This window comes from Sorghum bicolor, chromosome 8, assembly GCF_000003195.3.
Source record: "Sorghum bicolor cultivar BTx623 chromosome 8, Sorghum_bicolor_NCBIv3, whole genome shotgun sequence".
Lineage (NCBI taxonomy): Eukaryota > Viridiplantae > Streptophyta > Magnoliopsida > Poales > Poaceae > Sorghum > Sorghum bicolor.
Window position 1 is genome coordinate 44,550,364 of NC_012877.2, and position 23,131 is coordinate 44,573,494.

General features: G+C 44.9%; 1 protein-coding gene across 1 annotated transcript; it reads left to right on the forward strand.

Annotated features, from left to right (window-relative positions):
• On the forward strand, nucleotides 19,320–20,229 carry LOC110437578 (zinc finger protein on ecdysone puffs-like). The gene is made up of 2 exons (XM_021466050.1): nucleotides 19,320–19,412; nucleotides 19,576–20,229. The coding sequence occupies exons 1-2, from the start codon at nucleotides 19,320–19,322 to the stop codon at nucleotides 20,227–20,229; spliced, it is 747 nt and encodes a 248-aa protein (XP_021321725.1).

Below are 23,131 nucleotides of genomic sequence, written 5' to 3' on the forward strand. Positions count from 1 at the left end.
AGGGGGGGATTGCATTTTAGATGTTCAAACAGGATATTATGTTGTCTTGGAGAGAATTGAGTGACCATCTCAGTTTCTCTTCAAGATGCATCCTAGACATTGACTCCGATTTACCTAATTTTGAGAGACACTAGTTCTGGAGAGAGATATCTAGAGATGAGTTTTATAGCCAAGCCCGAATTAGTGACATGGAACACCCCACTCTTAGGATGTTCCACAAATGGCTCGGGTACAATCCTTTCCATCGTGATGATATTAGAAAAGTAAGAGTAGGAGATTACCCACTTCACTTGTTACACTTTTGGTTTCTCATTGGCTTAGTGTACCTAGTCTTCAGGGACATGTAGGGTGTACTTCACTTATCACTCGTCTAACCTCTAGTCTTCATTTGCTAGAAAACTCATCATTAGAATTCATAGATGAGTTACGAATATAATGTATATGCTATACAATAATAAAGGCAAGATTCGGTTACCTAACCCGAACCTTAGCCTCTATGTTGTTCAAAATTATTTGATTGAGATTGCAGTGACACCGGTAAACCAGAGAGCTCCACAATGAGTGGCATCTGAAAGGATGACCACCCATCAAGAACGCACCTGGTATGGAGTTGATCCCAGGCCGGAAGAAGCAGCGCACCTGCATTATTGTGACTACAATCCCCGAGTCCTTCGGGACCCATGGGTTCGACATGCTCAACCATAAGAGCCAACACAGGAGACATGGCCGGAGAGCCAAGATCACCAGTGGATAAACCAGCCTTTCCATACGGGCAGGTACTCCACTGATCCATATGGAGCTTCAGGATCTAGACCTCCACCGCAATTCGATGCAGGACGATACTTCGACGCCTCTTATGCTTTCACGAACGACTACTACCAAGAGGCTGGTGCTTTCTTCACCCGTACCGACAACACTCTCCTCGACATCCAGAATACGCCAGCAGAACATGGACGACTCCTAGAACAGCAACAAAAATAGAACTAGGACCACGCCACTGCAGTACAAGAACTGAGACAAGACACCACAACAATGAACGACAACATCACCACCATGATGCGATTTTGGAACATTGGGTAAGACAGACAACCACATCCAGCTTGGGGGAGTTCCTCCCCATTTTATCAAGTAAGTTTTTATTTACTCTTCTTATTTATTCTTTTCTGTTTTAGTGTCTTAACTATATAAAAGAAAAACTTAGAAAACCCAATAAATATTTTCTTGCTTTAATTTACTGCATTCTATAAACATGAAAACAAAATAAAAAGAGTGTGTAGACAAGTATGCTTATTTATCTGCTAAGTGTTAATCTCTAGGAAAATAAATAAAAGACCAAAAAGATACATGATGGAGATGATGAACAGTTGCTCTATTTGCTTACTTTCAAGTACCTAGCTTTTATATTAGAGGTCTTCCAGGAATTACTAAAACTGAAATTACTATCAATGGGAAACATAAAACTGAAGTCTAGGTAAGAGAAAGGCATGATATAAAGTTTGAGCTACTGTTTATCTTGATCTTACAACAATAAATTTTGGAGATTTATTTTGAAAACTTACAAATCACATGATGAGTTCCTAGCATAACAAACTTCCTACCACAGCCATACTTGCTATAACATCTTTTACTATATTCACATTGAGTTTGATCGAGCTTTGTAGACCCTTAGGAGCTTTTCATGTGGTTAAATTAAGATATTCACTTGCACACATCCACTACACCATTCACCACAAATCATTAAAATTACTAAAAATATTATCACTCATTGTCCAAAGTGTTGTTATTCTCTCTCTCCAATAAGATTCAATGCAGAAGAGGCATGGGTAATGCAAAAATATATGAGGAAATAAAAAGGGACAAGTGTCCGGAACCTCAAAAAAGAAAGAAAAAAGTGAGACGATAGGTAAAAATGGACAAGTGTCCGGAGTAGAATTAGGGGTAGAAAGATGCCCACTTGAGCGGAAAAAATGGACAAGTGTCCGACAGTAGAATTAGGGGTATCTACTACCCACCTGAAAAAAACAAGAGATAGCCCATGTTCTCCCAAAGCAAAGATCAAAGAAGAGGGGAGATAGCAATATGAAGAGCAATGAGAAGAAAGTTTTATCATCACTTATACATTTTTATCATTACTATCATTTACTCCACCACACATGCACATTTAGTTATATGCTTAGTTCCTTTGGATCCATGGCTCGATTAGACAACATATGTATGAGCTGTTTTTCACTCCTATGAGCTCCACTAAAATATTCCATTAGCTATAGGTAACTGACATTTTGGTAAGGATCCACAAATACCACATATAGAGAGACTTGAGAGAATCATTGCTGGGAACTCTGAGTTTTATTTTTCAAAACTTACGCAAAACCCCAGTACAAAGGTGAAGTATAGATAGGAGGAATAGTGCTTGACTTAATTATTTTGTCTTTCGATTACTTAAGACTTAAGTGCAGGTACTAAGCTCCATGACACTTCACTCTAATCTCGAAGAATTTTTATGTAAAAGCGTGTGTGCCTGTCACGAAAGAAAACATCGAAGCAACTCCTGATCTATCTGGGTTTAGCTGTTTGCTCAGGGACGAGCAAAGGGTAAGCTTGGGGGAGTTTGTTGACGGTCCTTAAGTACAAAATTTAACCATCAAATAAACAAAGAAAAAGATCCAAATGAAACCAACATCTAGAATTAGGGTTTTATCTGACAGAATTCCACGAGCTTTGGTGTTTGTCTATTTCTGCAGGGGGTTATCAGAAAATATGAAGAGAAGGCCCACATGTCATGTTTACAACGAGATAATTACGTGCCGCGCAATTTTCTACCATCTAGAAGACTCCAGAAGCCACGGAAACGAACGGGAAGGCGATCGGGCCGTGGGGCAAGGTGCCCGGCCTCCCCCCTAGTGCGCCCACCTAGGTGTTGTGTCCAATCCTGTCCAACTTCGCGGATTATGCTCCACCGACCTAAAGGATCAAGGAAAACCGTGTGATCAATGTCGGTTTGATCCGACGGTCCAAATTCACTTGAAAGGACTATATAATCATGGCCTCTCCACCCCAGGGGGAGAGAGGAGAAATCATTATCAGAGGTAGCCATCAAAGTTAGGGTTTAGAACATCTCTCCCACAGAGAATTAGAATTAGCTACTCCCTAATCCTTCAAGTGTAGAGGATTGATTAGACAGCAATTAGAGAAGTAGAGCCTAGCGCTCTAGATTCGGATCTTCGATAATAAAGATTGGTATTATTTCATAGCTTTCTCTACTACTTTGTTCTAATTGCATTATGTCTCTATTTATTATGCTCTTAGTTTGCGGTAGTTCTATATTTGATATAGTTATCATTGATAATGAGTTTATGTATAAGTTTGCAAAGCGCTTAGCTCTTGACGCACGGGAGTTAAGTGGTAGGTCACATGTGGGCGTGGTGCTTAGATGTTATTTACCTGCAAATGTATCCTATTGGCCGGGTCATGTGGTAGTTCGCGATAGTGACAGCTTCGTTGATTCTTATATTGTCCACCCTCCGTTGATAGGACAGGCAGAATTTGTATTGCGGAGTAAGTCTTACGATGTTTTGATTTACTTTAGCAATGTTCCTTATACATGAATGAAGAGTCTTTTATGCTATATTTGATCTTGTAGATAACTAGAGTAGATTGTGACTTAGTAGATAGTAGATAACTTAGAATCCATTCTCTAGCTAATCCGACGTCATCTTACATATATGAGGAGTAGTCTATTTTCTAATCGTTGTGTTATTTACCCATGAGCTTATATTTCATTATCATTATTATTATGGCTTACCCCCTGCCAAAATAAGTGACTGTGTGACGAGTTCCTCATTAGTAATCATGTTCTTGCAAGTTTATCTCTAGTCTATGCCTTGATGGATTTATCCTTATCTTCATTTCATCCTTTTTCTTGAGCAAAATTATAAATAACGATACCTGGAATACTTACCTGGTAAAATGTTACAATGAGGTGTTTTATCTGTGTGCTTGCGGATAGAATAGATTATTTTCTAGAGAGCCTCCGTATTTATAAATACCTTTGTACACTCTGGCACCATGCTGGGGATGACAACCTGGTAGTCAAGTGGTGTTAGCTAGTGTCAACAATGTTAAAAATTAGATCTCCTTGCCGAGGTGGAAAGACTGGAAAACGGAAAAAAAACCAGGGAGTAAGGTGGTAGATCCAGGTCGTAGTCTTCGTCCTCGGGGTGTAAAACCTCGGTAGGGATAGATCATGTGCTAGAGTTCGTGCTGGTAGCCTTATCGTCTCGTAGAATTTGGATAGGTACCATGTTGACGAAGTGACGAGCTGGTCTGCGAGTTTGTCCTAGCGACAATCCCATCTTCCCGAACAGAGAATCGGTATGTCTCGAAAACTGATCGGCCACGTTGCTCAGACCGTGAGGGAAGTTCTGGTCTGGGGAGGCTGACTTGAACTTGACAGTCCATCCCGCGGTGGTCGATGTTATCGTCAGGGACGATTCCAGTCGTTCGTGCGTGGGGACACGAGTTGGTCGACGAGTGTCGAAAAATTTTGGTGTTGCCGGCCGACTGGGCTTGCACAAAATCAAATCCACCAGGTTGGAGGCTTCGAGAAGTTTATGGTCGGTGCGATCGAGGGCTTGATGAAGATCCAAGTTGTCGACTCGCTTTGCCCTATAGGGAGGCATCAGAGGTCGGGTCCTCCGGATCAGTGCGATCGGAATCGACTCCTCTGCTGTCCTAGATTGGATCTGGATTTCTCCCGAAGTCATGGTCGTAAGGCCGCCGCCAGTTGTCCACGTGATCTGCCCGACGGTGAACGTGAGGCCTTTGGCCACGGCCGCGGAAGCTGGGACGATGACCATCTTGTTTATCTGGGAAGCTGTACGCACACCCCCTACCTGGCGCGCCACTGTCGACGAAAGCTAGTCGGCTGTCTACCTTGGGGTATACCTACGGTAGTAGTTTATCGATAGACTGTGCGCAAGCTACCAACTTGATGGTGACGCAAGACATGGACAAGGTTTTTATCCAGGTTCGGCCGCCATGTGGGCGTAATACCTACGTCCTGCGTCTGATTATATTGCTGTGGATTGTGTCGAATTGAGATGATATATCCTAAGGGGTCCCTTGCCTCTCCTTATATAGTCCAGAGGGCAGGGTTACAGATCTGGAAACTAATCCTAGTCGGTTACAATTGTCATAGATAGTACGATATCAATTCCTATTCTAACCGACCAGAATCCCGCTTGATCTCCACATCTTGTTTCCTTGCGTGAAACTCTGAGCAGTCGGATCAAGCCTCGAAGTCGCCTCGTAATGGGCCAAGCCTCCTCGCCCAAGTCTAGCCGTAAGGGTATAGGGGTTTCTACCCCCACACAAAGACCGCCGAGAGTTCTTGTAGAGGGCACTTGGTCCTCGTGCGGACCAAGGGGGAGCAAGGCCCTTGCGCGGGTGCTCCAACGAGAAGTAGTTGAGAGTGGCGACTCCGACACCTCGGCCAAACATCACCGCGTCCTTCTTGCTCTCACCCTTTATATTCTAGCATTTACTTTGAGTATTTTACATTCCTAGAATTGCCATGGTAGAATAGGATTAGAAATAGATTGCAAAACTTTTATCCGGTAGCTCCCTAGAACACACTTAGGCACAAGGGTTGAATTGGAGCTAATAGGTTGCTTAAATTTCTAGAGAAGCCCAATTCACCGCCCTTTCAATCTATATTCGATATTTAGAGTGCACGATGGTTTTATAAGAAACAAAAAGGATTGGTGAATGCCGCACGCTCAGATCCTAGAGTGCCATTGACGATACAACATCACTATCCGATAAATTGTCCAGACACATATCATTATATACATAATGCATAAGGCATGACAATTTTAGAATAATTTGTTGCTCATTAAATAGTCCCACAAGCAACCACCTAGATCGGTCTATTGTGGGTACTACGTATGTGAGTTTATAAGGCAGCGCGGACGATACGTCAGCGACAAAAATATGGTAAATAATATCTTTGTATGATTAAAGTTGCAAATGTATATATTGGACATGGGTCAATGATTATTTTAAACTTTTTTCCAGCCACAAAAGCCAGGTCGTGCCCTTTACACCAATGACTCTGAAAAATATAGTAGCAGACTTGTGTGGTTTTATTATGAGAGAAATAATTCCACGTGACGGAGCATATTTTCATCCTGAGGCCTATTTAGCAAATGATAAATTTAGAGTGCTGACAGACATAGCAGTTTTAAATATGAAGCGAAATAACATGTAAACACTATATGGTTGTGTGGATAACATTAACGTGTATATATGTAATTTTATGGTAGAAGTTTTATTTCATGTTGACATATCTATAATATATATATATATATATATATATATATATATATATATATATATATATGCTCATTTTTGGGGCACCAATAATCTGGCGGTGGCTTCAGCGAGCCCCAAAAAATTATCCATGAAAGCAATATGACAAATCACTTAAATAGTTATAATGTTTATCATTTAGATCGACTAACTCAAAATTAAATTACATTTCTAGATTCCTATATTTTGTACGTCTTGCATGGCAGATCGACACCCTTTCAACCTTCCTCTTTCTTGTTGCAGGCCTCCGCTGCTCTGGTGCGCGAAAGAAAGCCTAATCTCTAAGAGCATGTTGCACAGAAGCTATTGTCCTCGAACTCGTTGAACAAGACATCCCCTGAACTCTTGTTCTTGCTGTACATGCGAACTGTTGTTGTGGTACATGACAAGGCTATTACAGAAACAAAGTTTCATAATGGTTATAAAAAAATACAGACAGTTTATCATGAGAGATCCAATGGTGGAGAAATAGAAGGTACTCCACAAAAAGTACTAGGAAGTTGGAACAAGAAATTATCAAATAGGTAGGCACTAGTAACAATATGTTTCCAGTGTGTTTTAAATTATCATTACTATAAAAATGATTTGTACCAACGCCACTTTTTATTTTTAGGTGCGGTTTCCTATCTAGAGTCGCCTCTACAAATGGCCCTATTTGTAGAGGTGCCTCTAGATCCAGCCACCCCTATAAACATTTGTAGATCTAGGTGGATCTAGACCCACCACTACAAATGATTGTCAAATCATAAAAATTAAGATCTAACATTCAATTTTTTAAATGACCTTAGATGAAGAAATATCTAAAATAAAAGTTGTAGATCTCAAAAAATTATAGGACTTTATTGTTGACTATTTTTTATTTGAAACCATTTTGTCATAGAAAACTACATTTCAACTTTTTACATTTAAAGTTACAATTATTCAAAAGACCTCGGATGGAGAAACAAACAAAACAAAAGTTGTTAACCTTAAAAAGTTATAGAACTTTATGATTGATAACTTTTTTCATTTAAATTTATTTTTATCAAGAAAAACTATTTTTGTATTTCTCAAATTTAAAATTTAAATGTTTGAAATGACCTTGAATGGAGAACAGAAATAACGAAGTTGAAAAAAATATTTAAAATTATCTAGTTAATGATAATTACGTCTAAAATTTTAATATTTAAAATTTAAATTATTTAAACAATCTCGAATGGAAAAATAAAAAAATGAAATTTTGAATTTGTGCAGAGTCGCAAATACTCATTTTCAAGTCGGTTTAGCATAATATTAGGAGAAAGAAAATATGATATGGACATGAGTGTGGTGCATGTTGTGTAGTGGTTAGAGGAGAGAATGTGTGAGGCTGAACGTCGCATGTTTGAACCCTGGCAGCCTCAAATGTATTTGCCTTTTTTTTGCCTGGATTTATGATTCCTATCAAACCTTTACCCTTATAACCCATAACCATTTGCTGCTCCGTCCTGAGGCCACGTCGCCTCTTATTCCTGTCCATTCAATTGCCGATCGACGAACCACAGCAGCAGCAGCTGAAACCCTAGCCCACAGCCCCGACGCCTTATCTCTTCGGCCTTCCTCCATGTACTGTTCATTTGAATAGTGCGTACCCCCTATACCCATGAATAGTATCTGGCTATGCGCATGAACAGTGACCCGGTGCTGCGCCATGCACATGAGTACCTATCCAAACAGTGCCACGCCATACGCATGCACAGCAGCCTATGCGCATGAACAGTACCCATCGTGACCTAGGCAGCTCCTGTTTAGTTTCAAAACTTTTCTTTTGGTTTCATCACATTGAATCTTTGAATGCATCAATCGAGCATTAAATGTAAATAAAAATAACTAATTACATAGCGTGCATAAAATTTATAAAACAAATCTTTTGAGCTACTTAGTCCATGATTGGATACTAATTGTCAAATAAAATAAAATGCTATAGTAGCTAAATGAAAACATTTCGCGAAATAAACATAGCCTAACTCCTGTTGTACAAACTAATTACACTGTTCGCACAAAATTTATGAAACAAATCTTTTGAGACTAATTTGTCCATGATTATACCACTGCTGGACGCTCGGGCATTAGCACCGGTCGGGAACGGCCTGTTGCCCCAGTTCCCGAGCCGGTGCTGCCCTTTCGGGACTAAAGTCCCACCCTTTAGTCCCGGTTCGGAGAACCGGGGCTAAAGCCACCCCTTTAACAACGGTTGGTAATACCAACCGGTGTTAAAGGGTCCTGCCAGGGCTGCCACATTGCAGGACCCTATTACCAACCGTTGTTAAAGGGTTTCTTTTTTTTTGGTTCACTTCTTCGGTTCTGTTTATTGTTTTTATATAAGAATAATAGGTTTTTCAATACATGTTTTTGCTGATACAAAAATATATTTATATTACACGCATATTAAGCCTATATAAATGAAAATTATAGGCTTAGCTTAATAATTAAGCTTTGCCTATAATAAAATGAATAGGTCACATCAAAAATTAAATAGATATGTAAAAAGCTTTATATATATAGTTTTATATGTACAAAATTCGTAACACATATATACATAGAGTTTTTTCTCCCAATGTCTACAAACGATACAAATGATCATCATTGTTTGGAATAAGAGTTTCGTTACCGTTGAAGTGAAACTCGCCGTTTGGATTGATCACTTGCTCGCGGAGAAATCCTGCTATCGTCTCTTGGATAGCTTTGATTCGGTCTTTTTGTATGACCTTTTCTCTCAACCATTCCGTCTTTAATTTGAAATAAATAAAAAAGGTATTAGTTATCTAAGTTATTCAATATAATTCAGGAGATAATGAAAAGAGACATGTAACGTACTCTGAGCGTCTCTGTGGGTGTTTGATTGACTTGTGCCATCATGAATTTGCACACGTAATATGCACATAGATTGTTTCCCCCTTCTTGTCTTAAACACCACTGTACCATATATATATATAAAAAATATTCACGACCACGACAATAAGAAGGCTAAAAGTTTGCGAAAGTTTGCTACCTAGTAGAACTTACTTGTGGATGTATTATGTTAAGCGGCGCTTTACATCCACTGAGATGTTCACGGTCAATGAATCTTTCTCATACCCTACACTCAGCCATTGTGGATCGTGAACTAATAATTACAGAGTCATATTATGATATTCTTCTAGCTGAGATCGACATTACGTACCTTTGAATAATGTTTACCATTTGTTGATAATTTTCTTGTGGTTTTCTCATTGAGTCAAAGATTATGAACCGGTTCTTGGGAATTTCAATGACCATGAGTATCCAGTGAAAGCTGTTTACACACATATATATAGTCATATAGTCAGGCCTATATATAACTATATAAAACTTGTCTCTAGTAATAATTATTAAAATAAAATATGCATGCACTTAATAACTATATAACTCACTCGAAGTTGAAGGGGAAGAGTATTTTTTGTTTTTCATTTTGGTTCACAAAGAACCTCATAAGATTGGTGCAGACTTCTGTCTCATGAGCTGCTGTCCACACTGCATGCGGAGCTTTGAAAACAATATAAGGGTCAATGAACCCAATATTATTGTCATTTCTGATTCTGAGCTCTCTCATTTGGTGCCTGCATATATACATACAAATCCTAAGTGTGTAAGGATATATACATGTAATTAAAGAAGTTAGAAGTATAATAAAAAGAAAAAATACTTACAGACAAAAACAGCTGACAAGAGATTTGTCGAGAGCGTCGAGGTGACATAATTGGTGCAATTCATCGAACTGCACGTATATGAGGTCATCTCCCCGGAAGTAGTGATGTTGTCTAATACGAACAGAAATCCAATTCTCTACCCTTTTAGACGCCTCAATGCACCATTTGTTTATTGCAAACATTTGTGTGCCGAGCTCGTGTAAACGCTGAGGGTCGAATAGACTCCTGCCCGGTTCATATCTTACCCTCCATTGATCAACTACCTCGGCTTTTTCAAATGTTTGGCATCCAAGAATGGCGGCAATTTCTTCCATATTTAAACCGCTCTGTCCAAAGTAACGCACAAGCGAGTCTAGCTCAGACAACGCTATGGATTTCTTTGGCATCAAGTCTTGATCTGAGCCGTATTGATTTGGCACAATCAAAGGGGGCACTGGTTTTGATACTTCTCCGAGCTGTGGGACCCCCTTTCCTACTCTCTTCTTCGGCTATGAAGACTTGACCAGAGACCGCTCATAGTCCGAAAGTGCTGGCTTTTTTCTGAGCTTCGCGTTGCTTCTTTTGCTGGTCCACCACCTTCTGCCTCAGTTCCGATGGCTTTACATAAAAGTACGGCTTTTCTGGGTTTAGCCGTTTTTTCTATCCTCCTTCAATTTATCAAAAAATTGTTTCACCTCAGCTTTGGATGCAGCAATTACCTCCTCTTCACTCTTTTCGTAAGGTAATTTTTCTGGCGTCTTAGCTCTCTTTGCTGAGGCAGCCTTCTTTGGAGGTGGGACCGATGACTTCGGTCGTTCTTGGGCGGACCGCTTCTGACTACCTTTTATCTTTGCCAACTGTGTAAAATGTGTTACCATTTATCTCGTACCCTTTGTACGTTAGGACATGCCATGATGGTTGCCTGGCCAACAAATAAAGCTGCTCATCAATGTTTTCATCACCTTGACATTTTTTGCGCAACCAATCGCCAAAAGTTTCCATGTGCTGACGCATTATCCAAGCTTCATTCTTCCCGGGCCACTGGGACCGTAGGAAATCTTTGTGTATGTTGGGTATTTTAAACGCAAACAGAAAAATCCGCAAGCGCACGGATACCGATGTAGCTTTCACCCGGGAGTATTCCAGAGTATCGATTTTCCACAGGGAACGTGAGTGTACTAATTAAGAATCAAGTTCGCCCAAGGATAACTATATAATTATTTTTGGTGGGAAGAGAGGAAGTTTCCTGAGAGTTCTCTAGTTGATCTAAGAATCAAGAATTACTTCAAGATTATCTATATCGGGACATCAGAACACTAACCACAGAAAGAGATGAGAAGGGGGCTAGGAAGCTCTGACTACGGTCCTACAAACACCGATCCGAACGAGGTGGAATACGTCGACCGTTAGGGCTGTCACTACCCTAGGGCTACCACAACAATCCATAGGATTGGGTGCAATTCCAGGTAATTGCAAGACTAAACACCACGTCTAATCTATTAATTACTACTCTAATGTTGCAAAGATTAGAGCACTTGATGCAAGCGGGAATCCAATAAATAACTTGAATGTAAATAAAAGTAATTAAAGAACTCAGGATTATGAATTGAAGAACCTGGAGAACGATGAAGAACGAACCAGTTGCTGCAAAAGTACAATGTTGAGGAAGATCTGACAGATCCGGCTCCTCCTCCGCTCTCCTCTTCTCTCTCCCTATTTTCTAGATTACAACTAGAACTAACTAGAACTAGAACTAGAGGAACTAGAACTAGAACTAGATGAACTAGAACTAGATCTAGATGAACTAGAGGTAGAACTAGAAGAACTAGAGGGATCCTCTCTACTTGGATGAAGAATTGAAACCCTAGCTTTGATTCTGTAGAAGAGGTATGCCTCCAGGGGCTGGTGGGGGTCTGCTTATATAGTCCAGGAAGAGTAGCCCCCAAGAAATCTAGGAAGAGTAGCTTCCAAGAAATCTAGGAAGAGTAGCTCCCAAGGAATTTCCACGTTATTCTCCACCATCCGATCAAACCGACCTTCATCGTGTGATTTTCCTCGATCCTTAGAGTCGGTGGAGCATAATCCCCGAGACTCGTGCTGATTGGCCAGCAGAGGAGGGCGGGCGCCCAGGGGGGTAGGGCGGGTGCCCTGCTTCCGGGCCCGCTCGGCCTCCCGTTCGTTCCCGTGGCTTCTGGAGTCTTCTAGATGGTAGAAAATTGCGCGGCACGTTAATATCTCTATGTAATCCCGACATGTGGACCTTTCTTCCATATTTCCTCATAACCCCCTGTAGAAATAGACAAACACCAAAACTCGTGGAATTCTGTCAGATAAAACCCTAAGTCTAGATGTTGGTTGCATTTGGATCCTTTTCCATGATTAGTTGATGGTTAAATGTGAGCATTAAGGACCGTCAACAGTGTACCTCAACATATGGTTCCACCAATGAGGAGTTCTGGAGAACTGTGTAGTGTGCTTTATTGAAGTAATCGTCTCCCGTACCAATATATGTTTTCTTCCCAAGTGTTCCCTTTCCGCTGAGTCTGCCCTCGTGTCGAGATTCAGGAATGCCAATTGGGTCAAGGTCTGGAATAAAGTCAACACAGAACTCTATGACCTCCTCTGTTCCGTAGCCCTTGGCAATGCTTCCTTCTGGCCGGTAACGACTATGGACATATTTCTTTAGGACACCCATGAATCTTTCGAAGGGGAACATGTTCTGTAGGAACACAGGACCGAGGATACGAATCTCTTTGATCAGATGAACTAGGAGATGTGTCATGATATCGAAGAAGGATGGAGGGAACACCAACTCAAAGCTGACGAGACATTGAACGACATCATTTTGCAGAGTAGCTAGTTGCTGTGGATTGATTGCCTTCTGAGAAATTGCATTGAGGAATGCACATAGCTTTACGGTGGCTAGACGTACGTGTGGAGGTAAAATTCCTCTTAAAACCACCGGTAGCAATTGCGTCATTAGAACGTGACAGTCATGGGACTTCAAGTTCAGGAATTTCTTCTCTGGCACATTAATTATTCCCTTGATATTGGAGGAGAATCCAGATGAGACCTTGATGCTGCTAAGACATTCAAACATGCTTTCCTTCTCTTCTTTGCTTAGAGTGTAGCTAGCAAGGCTTAAGTAATGACGTCCATCATCTGTCTTTTCTAGATGTAGGTTGTCTCGTTCTTTCATGCGCTACAAGTCTTGTCGTGCTTCAAGTGAATCCTTAGACTTCCTGTAGACACCCATGAATCCGAGCAAGTTCACACAAAGATTCTTTGTCAGATGCATCACGTCGATCGCGTTGCGGACCTCTAGGACATTCCAGTAAGGTAGCTCCCAAAATATGGATTTCTTCTTCCACATGGGTACGTGTCCCTTAGCATCCTTGGGAATAGGTTCGCTGCCTCGTCCCTTTCCAAATACCACTTTTATATCCTTGACCATTTTGAGTACATCATCCCCGGTTCGATTGAGATGTTTGGTCCGGTGGTCTGCCTTGCCTTTAAAATGCTTGCCTTTCTTTCGTACTGGGTGGTTCACAGGAAGAAACCGACGGTGGCCAAGGTACACGTTTCGACATTTTTTCAAAAATACACAGTCAAGGTCTTCATAACAATGTGTGCATGCATTATATCTCTTGTTTGACTGGCCCGAAAGATTACCCAGAGCTGGCCAATCATTGATTGTTACAAACAGCAATGCTCGTAGGTCAAGGTGCTCTTGTTTGTACTCATCCCACACGCGAACTCCTGGTTTGCTCCATAAAAGTTGAAGTTCCTCAACTAATGGCCTTAGGTGGACATCTATGTCATTTCCAGGTTGCTTCGGTCCTTGGATAAGCACCGGCATCATAATAAACTTCTGCTTCATGCATAGCCATGGAGGAATGTTGTAGATACATAGAGTAAATGGCCAAGTGCTGTGACTACTGCTCTGCTCACCAAAAGGATTCATACCATCTGTACTTAAGGCGAACCTCAAGTTTCTAGCATCATCTGCAAAATCTGGGATTTCTCTGTCTATCGCTCTCCACTGGGATCCATCGGCAGGGTGTCTCAGCATATTGTCTATCTTACGGTCTTCTTTATGCCACCGCAACAACATTGCATTGTCCTTATTTCTGAACAGACGTTTTAATCATGGTATTATAGGAGCATACCACATAACCTTGGCAGGAATTTTCTTCCTATGACGTTCTTCACCCTCAACATCGCCAGGATCATCTCGCCTGATCTTATACCGTGATGCCTTACATACTGGACATGCATCCAAATTCTCGTATTCCTCCCCACGGTAGAGGATGCAGTCATTAGGACATGCGTGTATCTTCTGGATTTCTAATCCCAAAGGGCAGACAACCTGTTTTGCTTCATAAGTAGTGGTGGGCAATTCGTTGCCTTTCGGAAGCATCTTTTTTATGATCTTCAATAACTGCCCAAATGCCTTGTCAGATGTACCATTCTTTGCCTTCCATTGCAGCAATTCCAGTGTGGTACCCAGCTTTTTTTGCCCCTCTTCAGCGGTGGGATATAGCGATTTCCTGTGGTCCTCTAGCATGCGCTCGAACTTGGCTTTCTCTTTATCACTTTCACATTCTCTTTGTGCATCACGGATGGCATCACCAAAAGCATCATCGCCCCGATCATCTTCTGCCGCTACCTCTTCTTCATTATCTCCCCCATTGCAACATCATTGAAGCCACCGTACTGAGCAATAATATTGGCATGGTCCAATTCTTCTTCTTCTTCTTCACCTTCATCCATTATAATCCCGCTTTCTCCATGTTTGGTCCAACAAATATAGTTTGGTACGAAACCAGACTTTAATAAGTGCGAATGAAGAGTTCTTGATTTAGAATATTCCGTCAAATTCTTGCACACGGCACATGGACAGCACATGAAACTGTCCCTCTTATTTGTCTCGGACACACTTAAGAAATAGTGCACGCCATTAATGAAATCTTCGGAGCGCCGATTGGCACTATACATCCAATTACGTGTTACCATCTGCATTAAATATAACATATATATTATGAAAACCATGCACACATATAGTTTCTCATATTATTGCACAACATGCCTAAGATACATAGTTAATTAATTCAGGAAAGCTTGGCTACAACAAATACAATCGCAACTAGCACTAAAAAAACCAAAACTAAAATGCACTTAAGCAACATAATTAGTTCGCGTCCGATCCCAACTATAATAGATAGATCATTCGCTTGATCAACATCATTGAACTCCTTTGGTCGGCTCACTGCCTCACCACCTTCAGCCTCAACCACCTGTGCAAAAGATTTCTTAATGTGTTCAATGTATTCTTCCTCTCAGTACCAACCTATACATCCGCCGGTACCGTCCCACTGAAATTAAAAGAGAGAATCAAAAGTTTAATTAATATCATTTAAAAAAAAATGCACATATATAAGCAAATGTATGAAAATAACTCACATTACGATCCGGACAATTGTAGAATATACGACCCTTGTTTACTCCCTCTTTCGACACTTTGTACTCCATCACAATCTTTTGCCCACACTTGCCACAATTAATCCGGCCGGTATCGCTTTTGAACCCGTTGAGAGACCGAAGACCCGGTCACGGTTGCCATCTACTATCCATACTCAATTTTTAAACAATTATAAATTACACATTTACTAGTAAACATGTATGATTAAAGAAGAAGCTAATAATATCCTTCTCATTAATTTGAACTATCCTACTTTCTAAGATCATAAAAATATACTATAATTCATTCTTGCAAACTACATTAATACTAGGTCATCCATGAAATATGATATATATATATATGGATACTAATTCATGTGAATGATTCAAAATAACAAAGTGGATTTGAGCTAAAAATGATGAGAACATCACAAGACAAAAACAACATGAAAAAGACAAGAAATGCTGAAGTTAGTCACCTCCAAGCACGAAGAGACGATCACGGAATCGAAGAAGATCAACGATGGGCGTCGGAAATGAAGAACAAATGAAGAACAAGCAAGAAGAAGCTCCAAGAACAACAATGGTGCTCTCGGTTTCAAATGGGCAGAGGGGAGGAGGGGGCGGGCCTATAAATCGGAGCTTTAGCACCGGTTCAGGGCAAAAACCGGTGCTAAAGGGTCACCCTTTAGCACCGGTTTATGTGCCAAACCGGTGCTAAAGGGTTTGCCTCGGCCCGTGGCACTGGCCGGTGCCAAAGGGGACCCTTTAGCACCGGTTGGTAACACGAACCGATGCTAAAGGGTCCCTGCCCCGACGGCACCTGTTAGTAGCCGTTGGGCAGGACCCTTTAGCACCGGTTCGTGTTACGAACCGGTTCTAAAGGAGCCTTTAACCCTGGGCCGCAAAAAGGCCGAGGTTTTTGGCGATTTTGGGCATTGACCAATGCCTCATTCTGTAGTAGTGTACACTAATTACCAAATAAAATAACGTGCTACAGTAGCTAAATCCAAAAATTTTCGCGAACTAAACATAACCTGTAAACTATGTTTTGATGGTGCCTTTATTACTACACTATAGAGTTAGAGAAGTGTCGGTGTTTTCCCCCGGGGGGTCACACCAACGAGTAAAACTTGTATGCGTGCTCCCCTTTTCCAGATGGTGATGCAAAAAGACACAAGGATTTATCCTGGTTCGGGCAAAAGAAGGCCCTACGTCCAGCGAGGGGGAGAGAGTTTGTATTATTCTGCACCTAAGTGCTTGTACAGGGGTGAATACAAGCGTGGTATGAACTGTGGTGCAGTGAGGTTGCTCTATTATGTGTGAATTGTGTTTTTTCTCGCGTCCCCTGTATCCGATCCCGGACCTCCCCTTTTATAGTTCCTAGGAGAGGTCTAGGGTACATGTATAGGTGACAGAGTAGGGATCGATAGAGGTATGGCGCGCTGACCTACTCGAGGCTACCGTACCGGCGTGGCCTCGAGCTGTCCCGTCTTGGTGCCTTGATGATGATTACGCGTGCCCTTGAATCCTACTTCTGTGCACCGTCCTGGACTGACTTATGTGTTGCATGCTTGTACGTCGCGGTAGCAGCTACGTCGGAGTGGTTGAAGTGCCCTCATTCGACGCCCGACCCTTCCCCAGGAAGGAGAAATGCCTACTCGAGGGTCAGGCACCATGTATGCCTTGCTGGCCAGGGCGTTGACCTTGGACGTCTCGAGGGGGTCCTGATTTGACATTCCGATCCATTCCCTGCGCCCTGCCACGTTCTGGCTTGTTTAGTGGGGAAGGCTACAAAAAGAACGACGGGATGGATGTCTGTTCCCTATCACGCTTCCCGTGACTGACGGGTTAGGTGAGAGTGCGGCAGGCGCAATAAATGCCCTGGTTCCCGTGCCCGCGTCAGGCGGCGTCCTTGCGCTCGAGACCTCCCGATTCGTACGGGCCTATTTCCGTATTCGACGGTAGCCGGCGCTCGACCCCTGGTTGATTCGCAGGACGTTCTTTCCGTGTTCGAGGCTACGGTCGTCGAGGACCGTGCGTATGACTGGGTAGGGCGTCGAGTTCGGTGCCTCGACTTGCGTATGGATGTTCTCGATATAGACATCAGTTAGGGTACCCCTTACTGATGTCCTCGACAGTAGCCCCCGAGCCTTTATTCGAGCGCTTGCGCTCGAGTGGAGGCTATATTTTATGATCGGGTTGCCGTGGGGGCACGCGAGCGACCCCGCGGGCGTAGCCCCCGAGCCCTTGGAGGAGTTTTTTGACTCCTTCAAGGGTTATATTACCTTGTCTGTGGAAGCGCTCTCGATGTCCATCATGAAGACGGGCTGAAAGCCGGGACTGGATTGTTTTGCGCGGGGTCGCGACGCACTGCCGGTGGAGCGGGCGCCGTCTCCCCCAGACTGAGCTCTTAGCGGGTAATCCAAGTGAGAACCCGTGCCCCATTCGAGGGGGTCGGCTGTAGCCCGGAGGCGTCCTCATAAAGCAGGGTCGACGTGGTCGGGGTTACTGGTCTCGTTTGATAGAGTCCGGCGGCTCGATGCCTCCCTTCGGGGGGAGTCCTCTCGACCATCTCGACCTTGCCTTGGACATCCCCAGCGAATTCTCGAGGCGGGCCTCGATTTTCGATCACTCGCTGGGCATCCCTGACTCTGGCACTCGAGATCAGTTGTCGAACCCATTCGATGGGTCAGCCTGCGACCTCTCGAGATTTTAGCTGTGACAGATGCGTACCTTGGCTTACGAGGGAGGGAAGAGGCCACGGCGGTTCGCCTTTTTGCATGTTGGGCGCGCCTTTTCAAGCGGGAGCCGTTGCGACACTGTACCGGCGCGGAATTCGTAGCGTCCCGCCTGTGAGAGGGATAGGACCGTTAAACAGCGCATTTATGGGAGGAGTTACCGTATTTATCGGATCTATCTGTTGGTGGGCTGCCGTCTATAAATGCCCCGTGGTCTCGTTGCCGTCGCTCCTTCCGCCTTCTGCCCCCGTTCTTGCCTTAGCTTCCTTGCCATCTCGCACGCGCGCACCCTCGAGCAGTAGTGAGGTCGCCTTTCCCCCACCTAAAAATGCCTGTGAGACTCATCGCCGCCGATGACTGGCGCCCGTCGTCGATGACAGAGTGCCGGTTGCTAGAGCTCGAGAAGGAAGGACTCCTGCGCCGCCGCTCCTCGTTGTCGCGGTCGGAGTGGATTGCACCGGCGGCGGACCACCGGGAGCCAAGGCCGTCCAGGGGCTACATGGTCTCCTTCGCCAAATTCCATCGCCATGGCCTGGGCTCCCCTCCCAGTCGCTTCATGCGGGCGCTCTGCCACCACTACGGGGTGGAGCTCCAGCATTTTTCCCTGAACGCCATCACCGCCGCGGCGGTTTTTACTGCGGTGTGTGAGGGCTACCTGGGGATGATGCCTCACTAGGACTTGTGGCTCCACTTGTACCGGGGCGAGCTATTCAATGCCCCCGGTGGAGCCACAGGGGTGAGGAAGCCAGTACGGGCCGGGTGCCTCAACCTGGTGCTCAAGACCGGCAAGTCGGAGAGGCCGCGCGAGTACATCTCGGTGGGGTTGACGTCGAACCACGCCGGATGGGACTCCCAATGGTTTTGCTTACGGAACAACGACGACCTCCTTCCTGCCTACACCGGGCGTCTGATCTCAGAGCGTCCGGATCACTGGAAGTACGGCGTCGTCCAGGCTCACCAATCGCGGCTCGACCCCCTCCTTGACGCCTTGAAGAAGCTATGCGAGGAAGGCCTGACTGCCGCTTTTGTCCTCTTGGCCTTCCATCATCGGAGGGTTCTCCCGTTGATGTCTTGGCCACTGAGGATGGATGAGATGGGTCCCAGCGTTTTGTCCCGGGATCTCGAGGCGTGCCGGATGTCCAACGAGGCACCCGCGGATGATGAGGTCGCCGCCAGGGTTAGGGCTTCTGTTGCAGGCGATTACTAGCCCAAGCACATCAACGGCTTCCCTATGAGGCCCAACTAGGGGTCGATCAACCTTGTTAGTTCCCTTTCCTGTTTATGGTTCCAATCGTTGATTCCCTTCGATCTTCATTTAAGACTTAATTTTGCTCGTGCAGGGATCGATTGATGCTCGATCTTCGAAGCCCCTGGTAAAGGAGGACGAGGTCGATCGTGACAAGCGGCGAGAGTCCCCGGAAAAGCAGAAGTCCGCAATGGACTTAAAAAAGAAGAAGGAGAAGAAGAAGAATCTCGAGCGCCAAGCGCTGGAGACACGCGGAGCGAAGTCCAGACAGAGGGGGGAGCCTGAGGAGGAGTCCCCCGATGAGGACGATGGCGGCAATGATGACGACGACAGCGACGACTCCGAGGGGATGGCGTCCCATCTCGACAGGATCCTCGTGGGTCCGCCTCGGACCGACGTCGAGGCCCCGCGAACGGGAGCCCCAAAGGGGGGGCCAAGCGGGTCTCTCGAGCGGCAACAGAGGGAGTCATCCCCATGCCGCTCCCATGCTGATACCCCTCCCGCGCCTATGCAAGGTCGGACCATCCCGCGCCCCCAACCTCCCCCTGCGTCAAACGCGGGCGACCGGGCGAAGTCCCTGGCGACGGGGCCGCTGACCCACGGCCGCGCCGCGGCTTCCAGCAAGGGGGAAGCAAGCCGTAGGAGCGCTAGCCCTGGCGCTCGCCAGGCGGGAGATGCCGAGCCAAGGCCTGTGCCCGTTCGTGAGGAGCCTGGAGCCTTGACGCAGGGCAGTGTTGACGGTCCTTAAGTATCAAATTTAATTATCAAATAAATAAAGAAAAGGATCCAAATGAAATCAACATCTAGACTTAGGGTTTTATCTGACAGAATTCCACGAGTTTTGGTGTTTGTCTATTTCTGCAGGGGGTTATCAGGAAATACGGAAGAAAGGCCCACACGTCAGGATTACATAGAGATATTAACGTGCCGCGCAATTATCTTACATATAGAAGACTCCAGAAGCCACGAGACCGAAGCGGAGGCGAAACGGGGCCAGAGGCAGGGCGCCCGCCCTGATCCCCTGGGCGCCCGCCCCCTCTAGGAGTCCAATCAGGACTCTGCTTCGTGGGAGATCTCCACTGACCTAAAGGATGAATCTAAACCATACAATCTATGTCGGTTTGATCCAATGGCCCATATTCACTTGAAGGGACTATAAAACCAGACCCCCTGGCCCCTGGAGGAGAGAGCCTCTCAACCCTAATTCATTGTTCTTCAAGGGAGAAGAAGCCTCTGATCAAGATTAGTGCCACCACATCAATTAGATATCTAGATTAGCATAGCTACATAGGATTAGAACTAGAAGGAGTCAATCTTCGATTGGTTTCCGGATCTGTCAGGAGGATTCTTGGTAATTCTCTAATTGTGCTTCTAATTGCTTTCTAATTATCTTTGTTCTTCTATATTATGAATATGACTTTGTTCTACTTCAATATATTGCTTATCACTTTGCTCTACTTGCTTATATTCAAGATTATATTGTTCTTAGTTTATCATAGTTATGTACTTGGCTTAGTTAGATTGGATCTATATACATGCTTAGGATCGTATAGCGTTTATCCATCAGATCCATGGGTAAATGATAGATATTGTGTAGGCGTGGTGCTTATACCGTATTTATCTACGATTGTACCCAATATGCCAGATCGTGGGGTAGTTCGTGATAGTGACAGCTTCATTGATTCTTATATAGTCCCCCTCTCGTGTATTGGGCTGGCAGAGCAACATTATTACAGGGAGTGATTGCTATGTTTCTCATATTCCTTGCTAATATCACTATGCATGGGCGTAGTCTTGTCTCACAATGATTGCTAAGTATGCTTGCACTAACTATGATAATGCTAGACTATATAGTTGAGAATAACTTAGGGAATATTCTTGTAGTTCATTCTAATACCATGCTAATGACTTTCTAGAGTATCTAATTGAGGTGCTTATCATATTTATTATGTGGCTAGATCAGATTAATTATCCTTGTCACTATTATTATTTCATATATCTTTTATGTGACACTTATCCCTGTATGAAGAGTTAGATATATTGTTCTCAATTATAAATGCAATGATAGATGCTCAATCTCATATTCTATCTGTAATCAATATTGATGATTGCTAATCCCTTCCCAGTGGTAAAAATATAAATAACGATACCTGGAATACTTCCCGGTTAAAATGCTGCATCGGTATTAATCTGTGCGCTTGCAGATCCCATTCATTATTTATTTAGAAGAGCAATTGCATATTTCAATACCGCGTCTCTTATATCATGCTGGGGATGACAACTTGGCTTAAGTGGTGTGAGGGATAGGTTTGGCATTTTTGGCACCGTTACTAGATTTAGAGAACTTAGTCTACTTTTGGTAATGATGTTAAGAATACCCAACAGGCAGCTTGAGGCCTCCCGGTCGAGGTACCGGCAAGCGGGCCGTTCTCCCTGTGGGGTAAGATTTTCGACATTATGATTCTCATCTTCCTATGTCTTTGCGGTTTCTCGGGTAATGGCCTCTCTCATGCCCGTTCCTCTCTCCTCAGGTTGAAGCGGACGCTTGAACAGGCCAAGCCCTCGATGGCCAAAAGGCTTAAGGTGGGAGCGGCCTCCAAATATTCAGGTTAGCGGTTCATTCCCGTTGTTATGGGAGTTGTGTTGTCTTTATGTCGATCATCATGACGACTGACTTTTTGCCTTTGAGTGCTTTCAGGCTCCTCCGACCCTCGGCCGCCGATTGGTGCCGAGAGCACCCCGTCTCGCCCATTGACGGGGGAGTCCATCCCGCCGTCGCCGAAACGGGTCGAGGCGCCTCGCCCCCAAGAGCAGGAGGGAGCCCCCGAGCCTTCCCGATCTGGGGTCGAGGGGGATCCCATCACAGTAAGTGACGGGTCCAGTGGCGACGGACCTTCGAAGGACGCCCGCCCCATGGACGAGGTGGTCAAGGTTCCCCCCGTCGCGAAGCGGGCGGCTTGGCCCATCGGGCTCCACTCTGCCGAGGAGCACAGAAAGAGAGAAGAGGAAGAACGTGAGCGGGAGACGCGGCAACAGCTGCAGGAAGGGCAGCAGCAGCCACGGCAGGAAAGGGAAGAAGGAGAGGAGGGGCGCCGGCTGGAAGGAGCCCAGCTCGAGGAACTACTGGAGCGGGACCGGCAGGAGGAGCTGCGGGAACTCCAGGAGCAGCAGTAGGGGAGCCAGCAGTTAGAGGGGCTGCTTGAGCCGCCGCCCCGCAGTCTGTCCCAGCCGGTGCCACCGGCGCCGCAAGAGCTTGAGACCGGGGAGGAGGGTCTACCGGTCTATGGTCCTCCGACCCCGGCGTGGCTCCGTATAGGAGCGCCTGCTTCGATCCCTGCTGAGTCAGGGCGGGCGGATGGCGTGGTGGCTCTCGCCTGTATGATGCGCATCCCTATCGACCCTCAGTCCGAGATCAAGGGCACGATCTACAGTATCGATGGGATCGCCCCTGGATTCCTTCGAGAGCGTCGGTCGTGGGAGGACCGTATTCCCGCCGAGGAAGACGAAGCTAGGACGTCGGGCGGCGGTGGTGCCAGTGAGATCGGGACTTGGAAGACGGTGGATGACGACGGGCGGTTCCCCTCCCTCGTCGCCTGTTCTTGCGCCACGGGGGGTCACTTGAGACCGTCGAGGAGCTCATCCGGGGCGTC

Excerpts from the sequence above, each read along its gene's own strand:
- LOC110437578 (XM_021466050.1), top strand. The coding sequence starts at position 19,320 with ATGGATGAGATGGGTCCCAGCGTTTTGTCCCGGGATCTCGAGGCGTGC. Across the intron at positions 19,413-19,575 it reads ATGATGAGGTCGCCGCCAGG|GGATCGATTGATGCTCGATC; the intron begins GTTAGGGCTTCT and ends TTGCTCGTGCAG.